The 27592-nt window shown below is 47.2% G+C and overlaps 2 protein-coding genes across 3 annotated transcripts in view; one reads left to right on the forward strand and one right to left on the reverse strand.

Moving 5' to 3' along the window:
- Positions 1–13625: 13625 nt before the first annotated feature.
- The window catches only part of Ak3 (Adenylate kinase 3), a 104852-nt gene continuing 90885 nt past the window's right edge, over positions 13626–27592 (forward strand). The window contains exon 1 of the mRNA XM_075876390.1: positions 13626–14027. Within this exon, the coding sequence (XP_075732505.1) occupies positions 13969–14027 (59 nt within the window). The 5' untranslated portion in view covers positions 13626–13968. The remainder of the gene's footprint in view (positions 14028–27592) is intronic.
- Positions 21889–27592, reverse strand: part of LOC119170381 (uncharacterized) — a 43411-nt gene continuing 37707 nt past the window's right edge. For both annotated transcript variants that reach the window (XM_075876364.1, XM_075876369.1), the window contains exons 13-14: positions 24811–24904; positions 21889–22058 (exon numbers count right to left, since the gene is read on the reverse strand). In XM_075876364.1, the coding sequence (XP_075732479.1) occupies positions 21976–22058; positions 24811–24904 (177 nt within the window). In that variant the 3' untranslated portion in view covers positions 21889–21975. The remainder of the gene's footprint in view (positions 22059–24810; positions 24905–27592) is intronic.

Genomic DNA, 27592 nt, shown 5'->3' on the forward strand with positions numbered 1-27592 from the left:
GCACAGATGGTGGAGGAGTGAAGCGCGCGCGGTGTGTAGAGGAGGAAGGGATGCACAGATGGTGGAAGAGTGGGCGACGGCGCGACGGCGCATGCGCGCGCGTCAGCTGTCGAATGTTCGAGAAGCGGTGCGGACGGCGCGGACGGCGCGGACGGCGCACTACAAGGCGCGAGTATAAGATGCTCCGCATCTAAAAAAAGTGTGTTTTGAATGCTTACTATTCATGGAACAACGACCCCTTCTCAATTTTGGCCTGTTTTAGTGCAAGACATTCTTCACAGCGGCGGAGCTGACTTCTGTGTTCCCATGTCGGATGGCTGTAATGATTTTGGAGAAGTTTTCTACGACATATATTTTCATCTGACTAGCATTCTTGAAAAGCAAGCATGACTAGAAAGAGATTAAATGTGGCTCCAAACCGCACTTCTTGACAAGCTGTTCAAATAAAATTGGCGAGACACTTTAGTTTGACCATCTTTGCCAAGGAGCAACAAGGCCACCAATATCATTCTACATGTTTTGTTAATTTTATGATATTACGTGCTACTTTACCCTTGCACAGAGAGTCGTCTCTCAACACTTCTAACAGTCCACAAGGAGTCCCCGAGTCATCCGTGCCTGAAAATCACTGCTATGTACCAAATCTTGCTTTGAAGATGCAAAGCAAGCCGATTGAAAACTATGAGACACGCCCTGACACTCGTGATTACCGAGTATAGCGAGGTGACGTTGTGACGCGATGCGATACGTGAAAAATGAACACGTACATAGCTACTAGAACGCATTCACGACTCGCTGAGTCGAGAGTGTCGGCGTTACATCGGACCATGTAAGCTATGTTGCTCACATGCCGTAGTGGCCAATCTGCCTCTTACCTGGCACGATATGAACGCAGCTGCACGATTTGCACCAAGACGCTGAGCCATTTTTAAAAGTCTTGGCTCAAAGCCGAGAAACGCGGAATAGGCTGCTGACTGATTCGCATGGAAGCATGAAATGGGTGGAATAACACGATGCTGTCAGAATGTTCTTCCTTCCTTCTTCACCCAAGCCCATATATATATATATATATATATATATATATATATATATATATATATTATGAGACCACGTCCGGTACGGCAGCAACCAGGTTATCCTTTTTTAATCCAGACGCACGAACCAGAGAGCCAGCCCACGTGACATACGATGATGATCACTACAATGGTTTGGTCATACAGATGAAGATGAAGTACATAGTCAGCGCTCACACTATTTTCCCCCCTTCGCGAAAGAGGGCAGCAAGTTAGAAAGGGTTGGGACGCCGAATATATCGTTTCAGTCGAGAGACGTGGGCGATCTCGGTGTGGCGGCGACGACGATCAGAAGCCGTGTTGACAGGAGATAGTTGACTTCAGGTGTTCGTTCCAGGACGGTGTATGGACCGAGATACCGGTGAAAGAATTTTTCGCAGAGCCCAGGTACACGAACAGGTGTCCACAAAAGGACTTCGTCGCCTGGGCGGAACACAACAACTCGACGCTTCGCATCAAGGTCGTTTTTTCTCTTGTCCTGAATGGTAGCAGTGTTGGCACGGGCGATTTCACGGCAGCGGGCGACGCGAGCGGCGAACTCTTCCGGGAGAGATGAAGATGGATTGGAAGATGTGGACAAAAAGGTGGTGTCCAGAACAAAAGTCGGTACACGGCCATACACGAGAAAAAAAGGGCTGAAATTCGTTGTACGCTGTATGGCAGTGTTATATGCGAACGTGACAAAAGGAAGTATTGTGTCCCAGTTTTTGTGATCTGGTTACACGTACATAGAGATCATGTCGGACAAAGTTCGGTGAAAACGCTCAGTCAGACCATCAGTTTCTGGGTGATACGCTGTTGTGGTCTTGTGAATGGTGTTAGAGGCCTGTAAGACTTCAGCAAGGACATGTGAAAGAAATGTCTTGCCACGGTCACTAAGGAGCACACGCGGTGCGCCATGTCGTAAAATAATGGCGCGAAGGAAAAAATCGGCTACTTCAGAGGTAGCACCAGATGAAAGAGCTGCTGTCTCCGCGTAGCGAGTAAGGTGGTCTACGGCAGTAACAATCCAACGGTGACCGGCTGGCGTAAGCGGAAGAGGTCCGTATAAGTCTATGCCCACAAATTCAAAGGGATTGATTTGTGGGGTTTAACGTCCCAAAACCACCATTTGATTATGAGAGACGCCGTAGTAAAGGGCTCCAGAAATTTCGACCACCTGGGGTTCTTTAACGTGCACCCAAATCTGAGTACACGGGCCTACAACATTTCCGCCTCCATCGGAAATGCAGCCGCCGCAGCCGGGAATCAAACCCGCGACCTGCGGGTCAGCAGCCGAGTACCTTAGCCACTAGACCACCGCGGCGGGGCCAAATTCAAAGGGAGTGGACGGGCACGGCAGTGGTTGCAATGGCCCCGCGGGAAGAGACGTGGTACGTTTTCGGTGCTGGCATGACGCGCAGGAAGCGACGTACTTGGCGACAGAAGTGGAGAGGCCAGGCCAAAAGCAGCGAGTCCTGCGGCGGTCGTAGGTCTTGTGGAACCCTAAGGGGCCAGCTGTCGCATCGTCATGAAACGCTTGTAGAACTTCCAGACGAAGTGAGCGAGGAATGACGGAAACCCATTGGTTACCGAGAGGATGGTAAATTTGCCGACATAATGTTCCCTCTAGAAGCTTGAAACGGGCAAGTTGTCGTCTTAGGCGGCTGTTTGGAGCACGCGATAAGCCAGTGAGCCGATCGATGATTGTGCGGCAGTAGGTAACGGCGTGTTGGAGCGAGGCGAGATCTGTGGACGAAAGAAGGTCCGCCGAGGCAACTAACTGTTTCAAAGCAGCAGCCGTCTGTTTGGTCACTTTGGCAGGCGGTGACGAACAGATGGAAGGTGACACTTCGGCGCTTTGCGAGAGCGGGCAACGAGACAAAGCGTCGGCATCTTGGTGCTCTCGGCCCGACCTATATGTGACGCTGTAGTCATACTCTTGCAATCGTAGTACCCAACGGCCAAGGCGTCCCGACAAATTTTTGAGAGACGATAACCAACACAGAGCATGATGGTCAGTCACTATTGTGAAATGCCGGCCGTATAAGTAAGGACGAAACTTTTGTATGGACCACAGGATGGCGGGACATTCTTGCTCAGTGATGCTGTAGTTTCGCTCAGCAGGTGACAGAGTACGGCTCGCGTAGGCCACGACTTGTTCTTCGGAAGCGTGGTTCCGCTGAAGATGGACAGCACCGATGCCAAGTCCACTTGCGTCAGTGTGTAGCACAGTAGGTGCTGCAGGGTCGAAATGGCGAAGCACTGGCCGTGATGTGAGGCATCGCTTGAGGGTGTGAAAAGCGGCTTCGCAGTCATCCGACCAGACAAAGGTGCGCTCGTGGTCAGAAGTTTGTGCAGAGGAGCCGCAATAGTAGCGAAATTACGTACAAAGCGGCGGAAATACGACGCTAAGCCAAGGAAGCTGTGGAGGTCTTTCTGTGTGGTTGGTGTAGGAAAGTGCAGTACCGCGGCAAACCTTGTCGGGATCGGGCTCAACGCCATGTTTACTGACGACGTGACCTAATACCTTGATGCTGTGACTGGCAAACCGACACCTCTTAGTGTTGAGCTGGAGACCGGCCTTAGCTAAACACGTGAGGACTTCGTCTAGCCGTTCCAGGTGCTGTGAGAAGCTCGACGAAAAAATGACAATGCCGTCCAGGTAGCAAAGGCAGGTCTTCCATTTTAATCCCCGCAGTACCGTGTCTATCATCCGTTCGAATGTGGCTGGGGCATTGCACAGGCCGAAAGGCATTACATTGAACTCAAAGAGTCCATCTGGCGTAGCAAACGCAGTCTTCTCTTTATCAGACTCGTGCATTGGAATCTGCCAATAACCGGAGCGCAAGTCGAGACTTGAAAAGTACTCGGCACCTTGTAAAGTATCAAGAGCGTCGTCAATGCGAGGCATTGGGTAGACGTCCTTACGAGTGATTTTGTTGAGTGATCTGTAATCAATGCAAAACCGTACCGAGCCATCCTTTTTTTTTCACTAGTACGATAGGAGAAGACCATGCGCTTGTCGAAGGCCAGATGACGTTGCGCGCGAGCATGTCGTTGACTTGTTCTTCTGTAAGCTTGCGTTCAGAAGCCGACACACGGTAAGGGCGGCGGCAAATCACACGGGATCCGTCGGTGTCGATACGATGGGTGGTCACTGTTGCTTGACCCAGACCTTCGGAACAAACGTCAAAGCAAGCTTTGTGCTTCATTAATAACGCTAGTAAGGCATCAGTTTGCGTTGGGTTGAGCTGTTCACACAAAGTGGCCTTGAGAGCAGGAAATGCATCTTCCGCTGGCATACACTTTGAGAATGACGAAGCAGATGAACCAGTGACGACACAAAGCGGTGCTCCTTCGGTAATGCTGGCAACAGTGGTCCCCTCAGGCAAAAGAAGTGGTTCTGGCGTCGTGTTGCATGCCGTGATGTTTGCATAACCACGGGAGAACCGCACTAAACAAGATGCGATGGTGATCCCTCGAAACATACAGCGCTGGCAAGGAGCAACCACAGCGTCACCATCTAGAATGTCTCGTGACTTGATCGTAAACACGTTCTCGTCCGGGAGACAGGAGGAAATCCGCAGCTGTCACAAGGTTGGGCGACGAAAGGTCGGCAGCAGAAGAAAGCTCAGTGTCCGTAATACGAATGAGGGGCCAACCACACGAAATTACAGCAGACACGGCTGACAAGAAGTCCCAGCCTAAGATTATCTGATGAGCGCACGAAGACAGCACAGCCAATTGTATGCGATGACGGATTCCATCGATGAGAATACGAGCAGTGCACAACCCGGTCGGGCGAATTGGACTGTCATTAGCACCGCATAACATGGGACCGGCATAAGGAGTTTGCACTTTACGCAGGCGAAAACACAATTCACGATCAATTACCGAAATTGCGGCTCCAGTGTCTATAAGGGCGTCAACAAAAACACCTTCCACAGAAACAGGCAGTAAATTAGCTGGGCGAGACGGAGGAGTTGTAGCGTTCCGACGACAAGCAGTTTCGCCTCCAAAAACTGCACCTTCTAGTTTTCCGAGTCCCGAGAGATCGGAGCGGGACGCAAGGGTGATGACGTACGCCGAAACGGTGACGGAGAACGGCGGCGAGATGAACGAGAAGGATGAGGCCCAGCATGAGACCGTGGAGGGGAGGGCGACTGACGGAAGGTGGATGGATACGGTGCGGGATCGTATTCATCGGGTCTCGGGGAAAAGGCTCTCTCGTAAGCTGAGTAACCACGTCGTTCATCCTGCTGACGGCGGCGGCAGAAACGGGATATATGACCCCTTATGCCACAGTAGAAGCAGATAGGGCGGGGAGGACGCCATGTAGAATAGTGGCATGGCCTTGGCGCTTGCGTTGTCATCGCAGCCACATGGTCGCATCCGACGTCCGCAGGCACGGTTGGAACTGGTGCAGGGGCCCGCGATGCAACTTTTGCGTACGAAGGCACTGGGAAGCGCACAGGAGACGGGGCATGTGCAGCGCTTGTCATTGATGCCAGTTCGTCCTTGATTATCTCTCGCAGGTTGGGAGGAGGCGTTGGCATGTAGTGATGACGTCCCGGACGGTAGTCGGATTCTGAATCACGAGAGCATTGAAGGCCACAGAGTTGATACCTTTCAGTAGATGTTGAATGCGATCGGCCTCCATCATGTCATTTTGTGCTCGGCGACAGAGAGCCAGAATATCTTCAATGTAGGACGTATACGATCCGTCGTCCCCTTGGATGCGGGTTGCGAGCTTCTGTTTCGCTACTACAGAACATCCTGCAGACGTGCCAAATACCTGACGGAGATGCCCCGTGAAGGCCGACCAATTGGAGAAGTCGCTCTCGTGGTTGTAATACCAGGTTTTAGCGACGCCATCGAGGTAAAAAGGAACGTAGCGCAGTTTGTGCGCTTCGTCCCAATAATTACAAACGCTGGTTCGATCATAACTGTCGAGCCATTCTTCGACGTCTTCGTTGCGAAGGCCGGAGAATACCGGAGGGTCTCGATGAGAGGTACTCACGGTGTAGTGAAGCCTAAGTGGCTGAGAAGGAGCGGTTGCAGCAGCAGGTGGGTTGGGTTCTGCCATCGCTGTTGCTTGAGGGCACAACCGTCGACCAGACCGGAGCTCCAGGGGTGACGGGTAGAGCAGGAGGACGTGGGAACCAAAGCACGCTCCACCACTTATGAGACCACGTCCGGTACGGCAGCAACCAGGTTACCCTTTTTTAATCCAGACGCACGAGCCAGAGAGCCAGCCCGCGTGACATACGATGATGATCACTACAATGGTTTGGTCATACAGATGAAGATGAAGTACATAGTCAGCGCTCACAATATATATATATATATATATATATATATATATATATATATATATAAGGGAAAGAAGTGTATACCTAAGGGCTCGTTTTCCCGTGTTTTAACACGGGAAAACGAGCCCGTGTTATATATATATATATATATATATATATATATATATATATATATATATATATATATATATATATATATATATATATATAATTGATTGATATGTGGGTTTTAACATCCCAAAACCACCATATGATTATGAGAGACGCCGTAGTGGAGGGCTCCGGAAATTTCGACCACGTGGGGTTCTTTAACGTGCACCCAAATGTGAGCACACGGGCCTACAACATTTCCGCCTCCATCGGAAATGCAGCCGGGATTCGTACCCGCGACCTGCGGGTAAGCAGCCGAAAACCTTAGCCACTAGACCACCGCGGCGGGGCACACACACACACACACACACACACACACACACACACACACACACACACACACACACACACACACACACACACACACACACACACATATATATATATATATATATTGTTACGCCTACGAGGGGTTTATTCGAAGCAGACGTAACGGTCGACTCGACGGTATACCGCAGTGAACGCGAAGCAGCGAGCTCTTGCCACGAACCGAACGTCCTCTTCTTCTGCTACCACCATGTTCCCCGCTACACAGGTGCACATACCTAAATTACACATGTGGTAACACTTCCCTCCACGCAGACGAAGCCCAAACAGTCTCTCGAGGAATAAAGCGCTTCAAACGTGCAACATGGACAAGTTCAGTTTTTGCAGACCGTCGGCCGTTTGAATGGAGACGCGCTATGCGGTAAACTAAATCACTGATACGGTCTGCAACAAGATAAGGTCCCGCATAGTGCGCTAGCAGTTTCTCGCTCAAACCGCGTTTTCTAGTTGGTGTCCACAGCAACACTAGGTCGCCGCGATTGTACGTCACGTGTCGGCGTCGGCGGTCAAAATGTGCCTTCGAGCGATCTTGCGGAGCAAGAGTGCGCAAATAAGCAAGGCGTCTAGCTTCTTCTGCCCGACAGATGATCTCGGATATGCAGGGATCACGGTGGTCCAAACACGGGAAGATGGTATTCAGGGTATGACGAGGTGGTCGAGCATATAGAAGAAAGAAAGGACTGTAGCCGGTAGTTTCATGATGAGCGGTGTTGAATGCATATGTGATAAAGGGTAGAATACTGTCCCAGTCCTTGTGATCGGATGCAACATACATAGACAGCATGTTCGAGAGAGTTCTGTTCGTTCGTTCAGTTAGACCGTTCGTTTGGGGATGGTATGGCGTAGAGTGCCGAAACCTTGAAGCACAGACACGAAGCATCTCTTCCATCACGTCTGCTGTGAATTGTCGGCCACGGTCACTGATTACGATTTTGGGAGGTCCATGTCGAAGAATTACAAAACGTAACATGAAGGAAGACACATCGGCTGCAGTTGCCGATGGTATGGCAGCTGTCTCGCAGTACCGTGTTAAATGGTCGGTGCAAACGACTATCCAGCGATTTCCATCAGACGACCGGGGAAAGGGTCCAAGGAGGTCAATCCCGACTGGTTCGAATGGAGCTCTAGGGGGCGGCACCGGATGTAATCGCCCTAAAGGAGCACTTGTTGGGCGCTTATGACGTTGACACTCGTTACAGCTAGACACGTATTGTTCCGTCGTCTGGCGCATTTTGGGCCAGTAGAATCTTTCTTGAAGACGGCACAGAGTTTTCGCTGTGCCTAGATGACCGGATGTTGGGTCATCATGCATAGCCTGCAAAACATAAACGCGAAGACTCTTCGGAACAACCAGAAGATATCGTGAGCCGGTGTTGGTGTAGCTCTTTTTGTACACTAGCCCGTCTCGGATGCAGAAGCGCGTAGGCGATGATTTTGGTTTGGTCGCAAGAAGCTGTTGTACGGTGCTGTCCCTTTGTTGCTCATCCTTAAAGGTCTTGTTATCGGGAAATGGGTGGTCGAGTGATGCAATGTAGGTATCGAAGGTGTCCGCGTCACATTCAATCGTTGGAAGCGGCAGTCGCGAAAGACAATCTGCGTCAGCGTGACGTCGGCCGCTTTTATAGGAAACCGTGAAGTCATATTCTTGTAGACGAAGTGCCCAGCGCGCCAGCCGACCAGATGGGTCACGCAGGTTGACCAACCAGCAGAGAGAATGATGGTCTGTCACGACGGTAAAGGGGCGTCCGTACAGGTAGGACCGGAAGCGCTGCACTGCAAAGACTACTGCAAGGCATTCTTGCTCTGTGACAGTGTAGTTACGCTCGGACTTGCTGAGCGAGCGACTTGCATACGCTACGACGTGTTCTTGATTATCCAAGCGTTGAACCAGGAGAGCACCTACACCAATACCACTGGCGTCTGTGTGAATCTCAGTGGGAGCGAGAGGATTGAAGTGGCGAAGAATCGGATGGGACGTCAAAAGAAACTTCAACTCCGAAAAAGCAGACTCGCATTCCGGGGTCCAGTCAAACTGCGCACCTTTCTGAAGCAAACACGTGAGCGGGTATGCGATATTGGCAAAGCCAGGAATGAATCGGCGAAAGTATGAACAAAGCCCCAAAAAGCTTCGCAGTTCTTTCACCGAGCTTGGCTGCTTAAATGCCTCCACTGCGGCCGTCTTGGCGGGATCCGGTCTTATGCCTTCTTTGTTTACTAAGTGTCCAAGGACGAGTGTTTGGCGCTCTCCAAAACGACATTTCTTTGAGTTCAGCACCAAGCGTGCTTTGCTTAGACAGTCCAGTACGAGACCAAGGCGTGTGTTGTGCTCACAAAAGGTGCGCCCAAAAATTACAACGTCGTCCAAGTAACACATACACACTTCCCACTTCAATCCACGTAGAATGTTGTCCATAAATCGCTCAAAAGTTGCGGGCGCGTTGCAGAGTCCGAATGGCATCACATTGAATTCAAATAGTCCGTCTGTTGTAACAAATGCCGTCTTTTCCTTGTCTTCCTCGTGCATTGGAATCTGCCAGTAGCCTGACCTCAGATCCACAGACGAAAAGTAAGAGGCCGATGATAGACAGTCGATAGCATCATCAATCCGCGGGAGTGGGTATACGTCTTTTTTAGTGATGGCGTTGAGACGGCGGTAATCAACACAAAATCGCCATGTCCCATCTTTCTTCTTCACTAGAATTACTGGAGCGGCCCACGGACTACATGATTCTTGAATTACATTTTGCTTGAGCATCTCGCAAACCTGTTCATTGATCACTGCGCGTTCGGAAGGTGATACACGATATGGTTTCTGTCGGAGAGGTCTGTGAGATGTCGTGTCGATTCGGTGCTTTATACGAGAAGCAGGGAATGACGGTGAATCTTGCTGTGCGAAATCAAAAATACCAGCATGTTTGCGCAGAATACTCGCCAGTTCATTACGTTCCTTGGTGCTGAGTGACTTATCAATCATAGCCATAATGGTGGCGTCCCTGGCGTGCAGATTATCGCAACGGGTCTTATCCGGGGAATCATTGCTTTCTGCGAGGGTGGCAAGCGACAATACTTGGTGTTCACGAATCTCTGCAAGTTTCAGACCCTTCGGCAGCACTGTAGGTTCATTAGAGCAGTTAATCGCCCATAAACCAGTATGCCCTTGCGCAACCGATAATGTACAGTAGGGTATTAAAACTGTCTTCTTTATGCAACTGAGATGCACGGGCTCCACAGTTGCGTCAAATGTTTTCTCGCTTGGAGGTGAACAGGCAACAGGGACACATTTTGCAGACAACGGCGGCACAGTTGTGTCCACAGACACGCAAAGAGCACTTTCTTGAGAGGGCGAGTTTTCCATAAACGAAACTGGGATATCAGAATCTACTGTAATTTGTCCCGTGCGGCAATCAACAGTAGCCCCACATAGCTTCAAGAAATCGAGTCCCAGAATGACGTCGTGCGTAGTATGAGGGAGAACAGCAAACTCCGCGACAAAGTTCTGGCATGCCAAACTAACAGTCACAGTGCAGACACCAACAGGTTGTAACACCTCTCCGCTCACTCCACGAAACGTATCAGGACGATCCCAACGAAACATAACCTTTCGTCCAAGAAGGCGGGTGAAAACTAAACTCATCACTGACACGCTTGCACCTGTGTCCACCAACGCCATCGTCGGTACACCATCGATAAGCACTCGAACCTTATTTCTAAGCATGGAAGCTAACGGAGGTATATCTGTTGAAATCGAGGAATGTCCGGCGACCTCACCTCCAACGGCCGCGCCGGCTAGTTTTCCGTAAGAGGAGAGGAGTGGCGGCGCCGAGGAGACGGTGATCGGTTGGCACGAGGGGCAGGTGGTGGTGTCACACTGCGGTCAGAGGCCGGAGATTGGTTTCGTAGCGGTCCTGGGATCTCGTAAGACGCGCTTCCCGGGAATGTCGGTGCTCGGGTAAGGCCAGAACGGTTAAATCTCGGTGATCGGTCGTACCTTGGCGGCTGCCGGTAGTTGCAATACCTGGCAATGTGTCCTTCGAAGCCACAGTTGTAGCAGACTGGTAGAGGACGCTCGCTGAACCAATGCTGAGACCGCTCAGCTGTGAAGGGTCGGTGACGAGCTTGCTGAGCGGGGGCTGCCCACCTCTGTGTGGCGGGGCCGTGCCGAAGGAGTTGGCCATATCGCTGGTCGGCCGCGAATGAGTCACGACGTGGCCTCGGATTTCCAATTTCGCTGATGTCTGCCACACATACCGATGGTGGCAAAGTAGCTGATGGTGCCGCCGTGTAGTAGGGTGGATTGGTAGGTGGATGAGGAATGGTTTCGTCGACCCTACCACCTTGTCGCTGCAGCTCTTCACGCACAATTGCCCGAATAGTAGCCGCAAGGTCGGTGGGCGGGCTCACGTCGACGCTGGCAACCGTTGTCACATTTGCCAGCCTACCAAATTTCGGGGCGATGCGACGAGTCTTCAATTTTTCAAACGTGCGGCATTGGCGTTGGACGTCGGAGGCAGAGGTGAGGTCATCCCTGCCTATCAGAAAATTGTAAACATCTTCCGCTATGCCTTTCAATAGGTGTCCGACCCTGTCTTCTTCGGACATCTGCGGATTTATAATCTTGCAAAGCTTAAGGACGTCCTCTATATAAGCAGTGCAGGTTTCTCCAGGAGTCTGGGCTCTTCCAGCAAGAGTCCGCTCCGCACTTTTCTTTTTTGAGTCGGAGTCACCAAAACAATTCTTGAGTTCTTGAGCAAAAAGAGCCCATGTTGTCAAGGACTCTTCGTGGTTTTCATACCACATCAGTGCAGTGTCCGTGAGAAACAGCGCGACGTTTTCCAGCTGATCGATAGAGTTCCAGTGATTGTACCGGCTCACCCTTTTGTAGTGCGTTAGCCACGCGTCCACATCTTCTCCTGCCATTCCCGCGAACGGGCGGGGTTCCATGTAGTGATGCTGAGGTGTAGTCAGTGTAGATTGACGCGAAGTCGAGGCGGTTGATTCCTGACCTTCGCTCTGGGTCATGACGACTGTTGTCGGCGGCAGACCGGCAAGACGACGGCTCCGGCGAACTCCGAACAGCTGTGGCTCCGTGGTACGTCGACGTGTCGTACCCAGCACCTCCACCACTCTGTTACGCCTACGAGGGGTTTATTCGAAGCAGACGTAACAGTCGACTCGACGGTATACCGCAGTGAACGCGAAGCAGCGAGCTCTTGCCACGAACCGAACGTCCTCTTCTTCTGCTACCACCATGTTCCCCGCTACACAGGTGCACATACCTAAATTACACATGTGGTAACAATATATATATATATATATATATATATATATATATATATATATATATATATATATATATATATATATATATATATATATATATATATATATATATATATATATATATATATATATATATATATATATTAATTACTGCACTACAGGCGTCAAATGAAACCCAAAATATTTTGCAGAAGACGGCAAGTCGGGCCAGTTGGTTTCGATTAATCTTGAACTTGGTTAACAGCGCAACGCTAGAAACACAGACAAGGAGAAGGACACAGAGCCGTGGCCGTTCGTATTATCCTTCCATGTGCCCATGTTTCTAGTGTGGCGCTGTTAACGAAGTTGAAGGTGAAACCAGAATAGCTGCAAGCATAGGCCGAGAGTTTTCGAAATACCGGAGGGGCCAGGCCATCCGAATCGCTCTTCCACAGAGAGAAAGTATTATCGAAGTTATTCAGGAGACAATAAATAATTGTGTATTACACAACACACTTTCATTTTTTAAGCTAAGCTCTTAAAGGATATACCGGGTCAACGCCAGAGGAGGGGGGGGGGGGGGGAGGGGGGCTCTGCGTCTCATTGAGCATTCCGGAGGTGGCCCGAGCTCCCCAGCCACCCCATGGCTGTTTCGCAGCACCGTGCATATGCATGCATGTCCACGGTGATAAGTGGAGTCCGTACACTATATCGGTGTGAATGCTTGTCATCACGCGCAGTACTCACTGATTCAAACGCGACATCAGATTATTTAGTGAAATGATTTGTATGTGCTATTGCTGAGATATCCACCTAATGTCGTGACGATCATATGGTCTCCATGAAGAGAATGCTGGTTCTCACCTACGCGTTAGAGACGAAATTACGCCGACTATATTACCCGAACTGAAGATGGCAGGAATGAGAACATGCGCATTATACCTAGCCCTCAATTTACCCATTTCAATGTATGAGTACTGCACATACTCGTATACCTATATACTACGGCAACGAGTACTGTTTAACTATCTTCTCGTGCTTGTTTTTTTAACCGCCACAAGCATACTGAAACCTCGTTTCCTTCTCTAAAAACACTCGCACCTCAAGTGAACGCCGTTTCCCCACAGATAGATTTGTTGCGAAGTAGATAATTTTTTGCATTTCTTATCTGTCATCAGTTACTAGAACCGTGTCTATCACTTAAGGAGAGCGCACCTTCCAGCTAACTCGGACTTTTCATTTTTTCCCCCTTCACTTCGAATCGGGAATCAACAGCACTCTATAGGAAATTCACTTATTGTAAAGTATTTTTACCCCACGACAATAATCACCTGTTTTTCTAAAGTTTTGCTCCCCCCCCCCCGTCATATTTTTTTCTGCTTTTCGGAAACTTAGCGCTCGCCGCTTTCCTGTCAAGAATGATATGTCACGCACATCACAGCGAAAAATGCATCCGTTACTTAAAAAGCACGGAAATCGATAAAACAAGGAAAGACCCGCGATCAACAAAGGTTAATCATGCGGCACGAAATGATGCTCCAAACAGTTCAACTAGTTTTTGAGCACTGGATGCGGTTGACGATCACCCGCCGCGCTTTCTTGCTCACTTGGCGACATCGTGATTGCAGATCAGTTCACGCCTTGGTCATCTACCTTCCTCGGTGTCGACATGACAAGATAAGACTTAAAAGCTTGATAAGGCCCCAATCGACGTAGCAAACACGTATATGTTAGACGAAAACGACGGCATCCAGGCATCCCTCATGGGCCGTATAGAAAAGGGCTCAGGTCTAGTTTTCGCGGTATGATGTTCGTCGACATGCATCGAAAATGCGGTACGTGAGTGGTTTTTGCATTCCGAACCCATGGCCTTCCAGTCAGCAGCAGACCGCCACACACAAGTGCATTTCCAAGGCCCGGTCAGGTAAGCGCAAGTTCATTTTCGGCAGGTGCTCTCTTTGAAATAGTGAAATAACGCTGCACGTGGCAGTAGGCTTCCCGAGTGTAATAAAGCAACGTCGCCCCACCGCGGTGGTCTAGTGGCTAAGGTACTCGGCTGCTGACCCGCAGGACGCGGGTTCGAATCCCGGCTGCGGCGGCTGCATTTCCGATGGAGGCGGAAATTTTGTAGGCCCGTGTGCTCAGATTTGGGTGCACGTTAAAGAACCCCAGGTGGTCTAAATTTCCGGAGCCCTCCACTACGGCGTCTCTCATAATCATATAGTGGTTTTGGGACGTTAAACCCCACATATCAATCAATCAATAAAGCAACGTCGCTTGAACCATTGCACATCGGTAGTAAGGGTCGGAGGGCTGCGCGAGCAATATGTACAATGGCTGGCTAAAGCACGTGTTTGGCGGGCTGCATCCTTTTCTCGCGATATACAAGAACTGCGTAATATCATGGCTAAAGAAAAAAAATACAATAGAAACCATCTAACGACAACTGTCTTAGTAGAGACATAAAGCACTGTAACTGATAAAGTTTAAAGATACTTATCTGCACTGCTTCGATGGGAAGACGGCTACAAGACTTCGTAAGTGTTGAAGGGGCGTAGCCAGGCAGAGACGCACTAAACCCGTGCCCCCCCCCCCCCCCCACGCACACACACACAAACCTTTTTTTTTTCGCCATGGCATGAAGAACAAGAAATAACCATTTCCAGGGGGTGCCTTCCCATCAATCAAGGGGGTGCCTCCCCCCCCCCCCCCCCCGCCAAATCTGCAAAAAGCTTTCTGGCTACGAGCTTGAAGTATTGTAAAAGCGTGCTTCAGGGTCCCAACTAGCTATAGGGAGTTGTGACCCCGAGGTTACGACTTCGCTCAAGGTAACTTGGTATCCTCAGAGTTCCAGCAAAAACAAAAGTGACGCGCTTGCTTGCCCGCGGGGCGCTCCTGATTTTCTATACTACAACGTGCAATAGCGGCGTACGTTGGCTGATCAACGCCTCCTTTATTTCATTCAATGCCAGTGCAAACGCGCGCTCATCCACGGGATCGAGCCGTCTGTCCGCCTTAGTTTAGGGAGTGGTCGTGACGTCACGTCACGTGTTGTGTATATATAGGGCTACCTGCGTCACACGTGCGTCCGAGCGCATTTCGACAGAGATAAGATAGATGTGTTTCCCTCTCCAATATCACACGTCCGTAAGATTTGTTCTTTTGTGCTACTTGTGGCCCGAACCAATGCCGCACGGCGCTCGGGACGCAGCAGCGTCGCAGTGAGTCGTCCCCGCTGGTTGCGCGCATAGCGCCACGAACGGAGACGCGCTATCTCAAAACACCGTGTCGTGTTACAAAGCCAGCGCGACCGACCGACAACTTGTGAACACGAGTTGGTCAGGATCCCTAAACGCGAGGAATGCAAGATCTCCCTGCGCCCACCTATGCCGGAAACATATGAGCATGCGTTTACTAAGTGCTATGGATGTGCCAAGAAGGACTGTGTACTAGGTCTCTCATCCATCCGAGTTACTGTGCTCCTTGCGGAAGAAATAGACCCACGTCTTCCGACCGTGAAGCTGAAGAAGAAGAGATGCTGATAGATCGCGATGTTGACAGTTTTTCGGTGTCGCAACATGGCATAGCGAAAAGTTTGAAAGCTCCCCCGTAAAACGACGCAATCAGTACGACCTGAGCAGCCATCACGCTATTGCTATGAACGCTAAATCTTGCATATAGTAGCGAATCCCACTGCTTTTCGTGACATACATTCAACACGTACATACATTTTTTTGTGAACGCGTTCACACACACGCACACACACACGCACACACACAGAGACAGAGAGAGAAGGAAAACAGCTGATAGCTCTTGCTTAGTGGTAACAGTAGTGCAAGAGAGACAACCTTTATTCACTCAGCATATTTGACTTGGTCTAAATTAGGCCACAAAGAGACGCAAGAACTGATACGTGGATATGAAAAATAAAAGTCCTCCTTGACTTCTTGTGTGCTTCCACCTAGCGGAAATGTTACGAAGAAACTGCGTAACATACTGCGTAACTCAGGTTGTAAACACCTCCTTGGTTGTAGTATGCTATATAGATAAATTATTGATCATTACTAGCTTGGAGGAGCATTTGGTTAGAGTGTACCAGAACTCAAGTGCCCTCTAACGTGGTAGCGCGATGTCTCTTAAATCAAGGAAGGAAAAAGAAAAGCCGCCCGCATCTTCCCGCGGGGGAACTCCAGTAGATGCGACTCAGAGTTGTGGGGGTATCGCGTGAGTGTTGCGTAATTGGGCATGCTTTGAGAATGATTAATTGCTATTTCGTCTTTTTTATTCTTATTCATTGAATGCAGGAGACGCGTTGCCCTTCAACGAGCGGTGGGACGCGATGCTGGGTTGTACTAGAGAGTTTTCGAATAGAGGCCCCATAACGGCAAGGCCATTGCGCAAGCGCGAAACCCAAACTGCGTTTGGGTTTTGGGCTCGGGACGCTATTTGTCGAATTTAGCGGGAGCCCCAGAGCTTGGCCAAAAGTTTTGGGTCAGACAAACATGATGGCACTTACTGAAGTGACGGCTCTCGGCCAAGACTAGAGTCACGTAGAATGGGGGAGTGTCCAAAGCACCGCACACCCTATTCGAGAACTCATCGCTCCTCCCTGTTCTTCCGCTTAATCTTTCCTCCTCCTTCCTGCTTGAGCCAAAGCGTCCATACGCAAAGGGCTTTGGGGCCCCAAACTTTTGCGGCCGCTATTCGAAAACTCCCTACTGTTGCTTCCATCGCATCTACTCGAGTCAAGCAAAACGTCAATTAGTCAAGCGAAAGCCAAGTAAAGACGCCCTTGACTCGATACATAACGCGCGATCTAGTGAACGCCCCAATAGAGACAGTTACGGGGCTCACTTTTCTCGTCTTTTAATTTAAGAATCACTTCTCCCAGCGAACGGCTGTGCAGCGTGGGCAGTCGGTTTTTACTAGCCGACGCTGCCTGCGTCGGCCTTGCGATGCGAGAGGGGAGCGACAGTTGGCACGAGACGCGAGCATGCGCTGTGGGGGTGTCGACGACTCCCCCGACGCCGGATTTGCGACTATAACATGTTCAGCGTTTAGAAAATTAGGACGCCTCGGCGTGAGCAAAAGTGTGCAGCCGCCATCTACCGACGCCTGCTGCGGGTGTGCATGCCTGTCCCGTCGTTGTCTGACGGGGGTGTCGCTTTCTGTGTTCCGTCGAATATCTGCGCCGTTCTATTACGAGCGGCTGAAACAGCGCCTGTTCAAGCGTCGAGCTCAAGTCGTTTCCTACACTCGCTAATTAGCCTCCTATAATTAGCATCCTATAATCTAACGAAGCCACATCACAGTGGCAATGTTGGCAGACTTTCACTATGTTGTAGCATGGCCTCGTAACATTTTCATTCTCCCATAAGAACATAACTGAGTGAACACTGTTGGGACGAAAAACTTCGCCTTAATTGTTGGTTTGCCCTGCGTGCAGCCAAGAGGGACCACTGTCGAAAGTGGGGAGGCTAAGTCTCCCAGATTTTCTCAGTGGGGGGGGGGGGTCTCGAGCCTCCCGTGCACCCCCCCCCCCCCCCCGGCTAATACGCCTATGGCGCAGCCTTTGAGTCGCTGAAAATCGACCATTGGTGCGGTGGTTCCCGATTGACCACACAGAGTGCTGCGCGCAAAGCAGCTAGCTCCGCTGCTGTAGATGCCGTGGAGTGGTCAGTCCTAAAGCTGATGGTAACACCTCTTGCTGGGACAACTACTGCACCAAATGAACCCTGGCAATTCGTGGAGCCATCGGTATCTATATGCAGACTGAATATTTCTCGTTTCAAAAGAAGCAGAGACAGTTGTTTCAGCACGGGCGACGAAAGCTCAGATTTCCTGCGGATCCCTCGTACACTAAGATGCACTGTGGGTCGAATAAGACACCAAGGGGTATCGATGGTTTAGATGCCGGAGTGAAGCCCGAGGGAAGTTTGTTGTTGTACTTCCCAATCATTTTAGCGAACGATGCTTGGCGCCTCTCTGAAGGCAACAGTGCAAGGTGATGACAGGGAGAATGTGCAAAGTGTCTGATGTGCGTTAATGGACTTCTACAGCCATACGAGTTTGTATTTGATAGTCACCAGCAATTACAATTGTTGCCTCTGTTGACGTACACCTGGGCAGACCAAAGCACACTCTCAGTGTTTGGGCTTGTGCTGCCTGTAGAACACGAACATTGGTCTTGCAGGTATTGCTCAGCAGGAGCAAGCGATATATATATTTCAGGAAACCGAGAAACAGGGCTCTGTAGAGTTCCATCATTGCGTCTACTGACATCCCCCACGTCTTTCCTTCCAGAAACTTGAACAATTGGGAAATAGGGTTCAGGTGCTTCTTCATATATAGGCCACATGCGGACTCCAACAGAGGTCCCTATCAATAATGATGCCCAGAATCGGTGGGTTCTGGCATAAGAAACTGGTCACCCACTTATTGAGATGACCGGAATAAAAGCTAGAAAGACAGTACCTTTCTAATACACTAAACAAGTTAGATGAGCAGCCGCTGTTAGAAGAAAGTATACCGCGCCATCGTCATGACTCATCTTCACAGAAAAAGGCTGTGCCAGCACCACTGCACTTCTTGCGAACTACTGGCCTGTCAGAACGCCTCTGAGTGGACTGTGTGCGTGTGTGTCCGTGTTTTTCTTTTTTTTTTACACTCTCTCTTTCAACCTCCATTCCCCAACCCCAGTATAGGATAGCATACCAGATACTAGCATCTGGTTTCCCTCCCTGCCTTCCTTTTACTAATTTCTTGCTCTCCGAGTTATTCTTCGCGTGTTAATAAAATCAATTGTGGGGGCATTTCTGTCAATACATGTAGTTTTATTTTTATTTTTGAGCGTTTCTTTGTGGTAAATAAAGTTGGTAGGGGGGGGGGGCGTTTTTGTCACAAAGATCAGCTTATAGCCTCTGGAATTGTAGTATTTTTATATTGCAGAGTCATCCTTCATGTTTCAATAAAGTTGGTTGGGGGAGGGGGACTTCTGTGCTGGCTTTTAAAGAAAAAGAATCGATGAAAACCACGGTGTAAACTAAACTCGCTCTTACCACCCACTCGCAAAGCAAGGTCTCGCTCTAAAAAAAAAAAACGTAAAAATTCATCATTTATGTTGTAAATTGTGGAGTAAGAAAAAAAAAGGAAGGAAAATAGGAAGAAAATAACGGTAGGGAGGTTAACAAGCCTATAGGCAGCCGGTTTGCTACCCTGCGCATGGAAGGGGGATGGGGGAGATGAAAGATGCTGACGGCTAATTCTTTTGAAGCGAAGTCAGCCGTTGGGCGGCACGCTCGGCAGAAACGAGCTTGCTGCCCATCTTGTTGTTGGCATGTGTGGCCAAACAGTTTCGAAGCGTGGTTTCTTTTTTGTTCACGTCTGTTTAATGTTATTCTATCGACGAAGGTGACATCACATTGCTGAGAAGTTTCCGCAATGGGTAGAAAGTGTTTTGTACTGAACTGCCGTTCTGGCTATCAGACTTTTGCACAGCCTGTGCTTCTTTTCAAAGTTCCATCTGAAAGTGAGCGTTGGCATAAAAATGTGAATTCACATAGTAACATCTACCCGTGAACAACCGCATTGCTTTAGTGTGCTGTTTATGAAATACTTGCGTGGTTCAAGTATTTATATGGCGGAACAACTCCATTGCTCTTTTGTGCTCGATATATAATAATTGCGCGTTTGAAATAAATATTTATATCGTGTTCACATGGAACAAATGAAACTATGGTTCAACCATTTCATGTTTAAATGAAAGCAGCGATACGCATGAATAACGTTTCTGATGTATTAACTATCCTCTTTTGATAGAGGGGTAATAATTATTACTGGGGGTTTGCGTGTCAAAACCACAATTTCATTACGAGGGACGCTCTAGTCGAGAGCTCCTGAATAATTTTGACCACCCAGGGTTGTTTCACATGCACCTTCATCTAAGAACATGGTAGTTCCTTGCATTTCTCTAAAGGGAAACATTTGGATGGAGGACTAGCACGCTGACTAACGTTTTTAATGGTTTTTTTTCTCTACATCGAGGAATGCTTTGAAAAGACAGATTAACAAGTGCAGGCGAGCAGAACTTAGCTTTGAGCACTCCCCGATCGATCGGGGTTGACGACGTTCACGGCCTACACAAGCCATTTTCGTGTTAATGAATCCTTAAACCCGGTGAAGCTTTGTATTTTAATCTGAAGTGACAAAATTTCTTTCGCGTTTTGAGTGTTAGTCACGCCAATTGGAATGACAACGTTGGCCAGGTGCAGGATTGCAATGCGCCAGCTCTGCTTCGTTGAGTACGTTGCCAGCGGCACCATCTGACTGTTAACGGCATAGTGCACCCACGCGACCGAACATTATCCGGCCGCTCAGGCGCTCTCAGTGTGAACACCTGATTTTAAAGACGATTATATTTCTTGGGGATCTTCGACCGAAAAATTTTGGTCTGTCTGTCTGTTTGTCTGTACATTTGTCTGTTTGTCCGCCTTAACGACACCTCATATGGCACCAAACGGCCAACCCCATCCGCAGCGCCCAGCAATATTGGTCAATGTTCAGCGTTCATACTTGTGCGATTGTCGATTAAAAAAGCAAATACTGCGCATATCTGACGCGCCATAACCACATGTCTATGTTTTGTATGTCTGTCTTTATACTAGAAGAGGCACACACAAGTAACTCTAAAGACTGTAGCGTTTATCGCGCTGCGGTGACAGTGCAACGCGATGCCCCAGAAGGTGTTTCCAACGCTTTGCTACGACAACATGGTGGTGGCACCTGCCCGTCGCTTTGCATTCTACACCTTATCACCTCCGAGACTGGCGCGCATCTTTCTCCGCGCACGAGCACACTTTCGTTTTCGAAGATAACTGCCAGATGGCCCTCGTGTCTAACGTGCCTAGGTGCGCTTGTTCACCTCCGTTACACGCTTGAGGCACTCTAACGCAGCGCCTTCAGAATACCATTCACTGATTTTCTTGCGCAGCACATCAAATAAACGTTTTGTTCACTCTCTCCAGACGCAAGACTATCGTCTTTCGATGACATTTACAGTGTAACATGTAGATTCGGGCCAATTTCTTTTGTGAAAGTTTTATACTCAAGTACACACTATATAGAAGTAATTAGTCTCTCTGCAAGTTTGATATAGGTTAGTTTGACTGGAGCTGGGCTTTACAACAGATGCTAAAAGGCAGCAAATAAACTATTAGCACTATTTATACTATGGCGTGTCTGCTTGACAAATGAATATAGACAGCATAGCACAATGCACAGTGCGATGTTTCTGCCCAACCAATGAACATAAACAGCATGAGCGCATGTCTTACCTGCTTTGTGCCAGACATCTGCTGCTGAGAATTGTCAACGTCAGGTGTCGCACACAGTGTGGTATTTCTGAAGCAATTTAAAATGTCGGCTACTTTTACCTCGTCACTTTCATCGCTGCTGAAGCATGCCAGGTCCAGTAGCAAGCACAAATAACATAAGAATGCACTCCAAATAGGACTATAGGCCAGGCTTTTTGTGAAGAGGGCACACATTTTTTTCTTCAAGGTAATTAGTGCAACACTGTACATACAACATGACGCTGAAAATGCAGGCATGATACAACTCTAACAAAACATCAAACATTAGCAAAACTTTGTACAGTGAGAAGTATGTACATGGCTTGCAAATTTGAACATTTGGCCCATAAAAATGTTAATTTGAACATGTCTTTATACATAAAAGGTTGTCAATTATTAAAATTAAAAGTGTGAACAACCTTGTGACACAAAAAAAACATTTAAAAAGTCTCTTTTAATTGTGACTTCAAAAAAAAATTTTAAAGGACGAAAAAAGTTTTGCAAAAAAAAAAACTATGACACTCAATTGGGCTTCCACCCTTCTGTAAGAATATAAAGGATGCTGCAGGTTTTCAGGCCCAGATTTCTCAGTGTATAAGGCAATCCTGCAAAAAGACAAGGAAAAAAAAAATGTTTTTTTAGCTTATTCTGCTACAGATATGAATGAAATGCTTCCAAAAAAAATCCCCATTACTTAAGGTGGGCCTTTATGCGGCTGATTCTATATTAAAAGAAAGTGCGTGCCACCAGGAACCAGGAGGGTTGCCCTAAAAGGCTGCCCCCCCCCCCCCCCCCCCGAAATTCGGATGATGGTGGGTGTTTTACAAAAGACAAATAATTAAAATAAGTCTTCCTCAAGGCCTTTAAAGCGTGCCCCAAGCCCCGAAAAAGAATTCCTGGCTGTGGCCCTGCATGCGACACAGGATGTGGGAAGGGATTACTAATTGACATTTACTAATGCATCTTTCAGATGGATTACCCACCATTTTTCAATAAATCTCTCTCCCCCTTAAAAAAACATAATCACAGTGCAGGTAATTTGAAGTCTTGAGCACAAATCAACTCCTTATGACCACACATTAGGTCTAAGCTGAATATAAAAGTGCCTTCATTATAGAATATAGCAGGTGACACCTTTTGCTATACTTGCGAAAAATGCACTGCCCTGTGCTAAACAGTTGTGTGATATTCCATTCCGTTTCTGCTCCAGTGAAGCGTATACTGTGTAGCGGCGACTATAAGCTTAGGCATAGTGCTCCCTGCACAAAAATTGCAAAAAATAAAGCAATGGTATTCCAAGCAACGCAACAAAAGAAGGCCAGACATCAAGGTGCTACTCCAATGCTTGCATCACAGCTTAAGGAGAGATGCAGTTCGAAAAATAGTTTCGTTTGTAGCCTAGGGAAATGAAATTTTTCACAGTATATATAGGTTTTTATGCTGATTTCAAATATTTAATCAGTCTTATAATAAGTTGCACAGTTTCCGTTCCATGCCATGACAATGTATAAAATACAGTTCGTTCTGGACAAACTCTTTACAACATTAATCTTCTATGGTTCTGAACTATCGATGGCTTATATTGCTCCACATGAACTGTAAAATGCAAGTAACTATCAAGTGCGTATAAGAGATTTTAATGCACGACAAAAATTGTAATGGGAGAATTTTTACAATACTCAACCCATACTGATTTCTTGCTTCATGTTTGTGATAACTGTACATGCGACATCAATTTTTAAAGAAGCTAGTTGCACCCTTCACATGGTAAGGAATGTGTAAGCGAAATTTCATCCTGATGTGGCTGTCACATGTACCAAAAACATGTCTAAACTCAAGAAGTTGCCTAAAAATGGGTCTTGAGAAAAATGCATGTTAAAGGTAAAAGTAAAAACTTATTTATGTGGTGCAACAATATGCTTTTTTTTTCTAATGGCTTTGTTCATCATAAGAGCTTGGCAACCATGGTTATTTTAAACATGTGATATTTTTAGTGAACTCATACAAAATTCACAGGCAAGCAGCCAGGTGACCCTGCCCAGGGGACTTCAGACAATGAGCTCTTTGTAGTTTTAAGTAGCCACCTTGTACTTCTCAAAAGCGATTTTAACCTACTTCGACTTTATTTACAATATTTAGTTTTTTTGTTGCAAAAGTACAAAAAGCAAACTGTGATAACAAATAAACACAAAAAATATGCGATTCTGGAAAGAAGTTGCGTTTTTCGGCTCTTATCTCCTCTTAATCGGGTGTATAACCAATAAACCCTGGCAGCCGTACAACACTGCTTTTTGATGACACGTGCACCAACAGCAGCTTATATGGTTTAAGGTACGGCTAACTCAAAAGCCACATGTGCCACAGTTACATTGCAAATAAAGTAGCCTAAATGCTCGGCAAATGTTGGGCAGTGTCAATGCGGTTTATGACAGATGGGCATTCAAAGAAAAGAAACCTCTTTTTAAGGAACTTAAAAGGACTAAACGATGCACTGCTGGCTAGCGGTGCGTTTCATTTCAGTTCAGGTTTATAATTAATGCATGGAATGATGCATAGTACCTTTTTACCCGTTAAGTAAAAAAACGAAGACATAGGAAATCAGCAATGAATGCTTTAAACCAGGGTTCGCTAACCTGCCACCCCAGGTTGTCAAGAATGGGAAGGGGCATTAGTACATTACCTATGCCAAGGTCACCATTCGAAAGGTATCTCATATGAGCGTCATTTCTGAAGGGGACTTAGCGGCACGATTCCAACATATAGATACTGATCTCCAAGACGACTAAAAGCTGGACGCCGTTTCTGAGCTTTGTTTCGCGGTTATGTACACTCAAACCTGAAAATAATAAAATTGCACCTAGCACGAAAATACCTTGTTATATCCGAAATTTTTTTATAAACATGTATTTGTAGCACTGCATCTATGACAAAGCTGTTTTTCATTTATACTTTGTTACAACTGTTAATGCGTTATATCTGGGATCGTTATATCTAGGTTCGAGTGTATCAACACACTACAACAGCAGAGAGTGCACCGCAAAAACAAAAGAGGGGGAAAGGGGGACGTAGAGAATCGTGCATGGGTTGGCGGGCCGCCATTTTTAGACTCCAGCCATACACTACCACTCGATTACCTAGTCAATATGGTGCTCTTTCTGGGCCCTCCTTTTTCTTAGTCTGGCGTAATATTTGCGAGCAAAGTACAATATTTTCATCTTATTACTAACAAAAAAAGCAATGACACACATGCCTGTATGAATTAGGCCTTGAAGTTAAAAAGAGAAAAAGCATGAAAGCTCAGATCTACTGAAGTTGCTGAGAGAGAAAAAATTCGCAAGTAACTTTTGAAAAACGAACCTCGGCAGATGTAGAAGGCAGCTCGTTTCGGAAGGACCAACCAGGTTGCTCCTATTGTGGTTATGTTCACTCCAGATTCAAGAGCATACAGCCACTGAAAATATCAGATAAAATGAAGGAATCAAGCACTTGAGCAGGCACAGTTCATGCTGGAAACACCATAACATACATCTTAAGTTTTTACCATCTCTAAGCAAAGTCTTGACATAAGCAGCATTTGGTTATAACTAGGGCTCCGTGTCTTTGGAGGTTGTTATGAAATTTGGAGGGTGTTCTTTGAAGTTTGTTCAAAGAACACCCTTGAGCTTCGGCGTTTAATCTTGCATTAAAAATTGTTGCAAAGTGGTATAATTATTGATTATTTCCACTGATGCACTGCATTGTTGATGTTAATGCTGCTTCTCCATTTTATAATTTTTTTTCTCTCACTCGTTTATTTAACCTGTTAGGAAAGCTGTGTGTGGGTGCACCATAATTGCCAAAGTGCACATCTGGGGAGCAGCAGCTAGACAACCTGCTCTTCAGCTTTTTCTCCCAGCCTCTCTCATCTTCTTGGCGAACAATAAAGGACCTATTATTATTATTATTTTCAAAACTCCATATATCTTAGATGAAATGATATCTGGCCACAGAAATATGTGAAACGTGAAACCAGTAAGCATACCTTGGATGTCTGAAATGTTTTACCACACAAACATGTATACACACAAGCACAAATACTTTAGCACAAAACGCCTATGTTTGTATTGAAACCTTAAAGCTTGTGGTAAGAAACACAAGCATACTGCCACTGATGGGGGTGCACTTTTTTCAATCGACGGTTCTCGGCTTTGAAAATGCCTTTCGAATGTTGCGAATGCTCTTTTAAACTCTGACTTTATCAAATAAATCCAAACAGCAAAAAAATTTACCGGCAAATACTGATTGAATGAATTAAAAAAACAGCCCTCTATAACAAAAAGCACAGCATAGATATGCAATGACTAGCAACAAAAGAACATTATGTTCAAAATAATGTGGTTTTTGTAAAGCAAAAAAATGTCAACAGAACTTGTATTTTCAATTTCTGTAGCAGATTCCAAAATATATTGACTTAAAACCATGCATAAGCGCTTTAAAAAATTGATTGTGCCTGCCAAGGCGGTGAATGTTTTTGCACAAATTTGGAACCCCCCCTTGGTAAGATTTCGGCGTGCACACAGTGGACGGGAGAACAGAAGGCTAGGAGACAAACAAAACCCCCAAAATCATAGCTCCACAACTGTGCGACTGGGTGCCGCCATTTTGATCTCGGTGGAAAGAGCACTTCTCCTGGCGCCGCCGCTGCTGCTTGGAGTCGTGGCTAGGCCTTACTCTGCTCAAGGCGCCAATTTGAGAGCCGAATTCAAACTTTGCGGACTAGGAAATCGCACCAACGAACAGGCGAAAGCGAACAAGCTGCAATGTGCTTTGTCACAAGCACTGAATAACATCACCCGCTGGTACGTTGGAACTGCAGTTGAGTATTTTATACATCGGCGGTGGACCACTCGGCCAAGCTTGTCGCGGCCATGCGTCTGCAAATATAAACCCATAATTGCGGCACTCAATACGGTGTGCGGCGTGACCACCCTTACTTCTTATGCGCGTTCCCTCCCCTCCTCTCCTATGCTCTCCTTTTTCTCTCACCTCGCAACACAGACGCAGGCAGTGTCTGCTAGCATGCATCAGCGCTGTCTCGTCTCTTCTATCCCCTCCAGTAGTTTTCACTGTTAAGCACTCTTTAGCCTAAGCTCGTTCCCCCTTTCCTGGCATCCCACCCTGGGGCATTTGCACCCGCATTGCGCACGCGCGTTTCCTCTCTATCTCTCCTCTCCTATGCTCTCCGCCTTGCAAAGCTGACACAGGCAGTGTCTGCTAGTGAGTTTCTTGATTGAAAAACAGACTACTTGCGCTGCACAACCGTTCACTGCCGACCTTGTGTACATAGGCACTGGACCTTGACCTCCATGGTACTGCCGGTGAGAGATTTCTCCCGTGCATTGTTGAACAATCAAAATTCGCAGCGTGCGCATTAACTAAAAGCAGACTGCTGGTCTCCGTGTCCGATCGGTGTCTTTTCTCTCTCATTGTCCATTAACAACGATTGATTGGCATGTTCTAGTAAGAAACACCAGTCTATCACTGTGTGTTTTGCGCCTCCCCAGGTTTCTTCCCTGCGCCACACTGCGATGAGTACCGGCTTCAACGTTGCCGCCAGTGTAAGCATTAGCGCCCGCTGCTTTGCATATACGCATGGTTGCATGTCTATCTCCCTTTGAATCTTCCTTTAGTAGGAGATGGTGTAATTTTTTTTTCTATATTTGTCAAGGTACAGTCTAGAGTATGACTTTCATGCTTTTTCTTGCCTTTGATAATTAGCTATTTGACGAGTTCCACACAGCCTCAATGCCTGTTGTAAGATTATGTAATAAAAAGGACAACAGAAAAAAATTGTGTTGCAGTGCAAATAAAAGGTATATCAATGCCCTGGCCTCAATCATACATTTTAGGATGTATGGTGCTTTAAACAATTTTTCTACCACGTTTTTTAAGAGAGCCAGACTCGGGCACGACCACAAGGAGTGATATAAAGTACATCAAAAAGTTGTAAAGAATTATTCATAGAATTTCTACAGTAGTATTAGAAAAACCATCTTCAATAAGTGAACCAATTCCTACCAAAATCTATGAAGAAATAAGAAAGTTAGTACCAAAAGCCACTTACCCTTTTAAATACAAAGGAAATGAATAGTATACATAG

Source organism: Rhipicephalus microplus, chromosome 2, assembly GCF_043290135.1.
Source record: "Rhipicephalus microplus isolate Deutch F79 chromosome 2, USDA_Rmic, whole genome shotgun sequence".
Taxonomy (NCBI): Eukaryota; Metazoa; Arthropoda; class Arachnida; order Ixodida; family Ixodidae; genus Rhipicephalus; species Rhipicephalus microplus.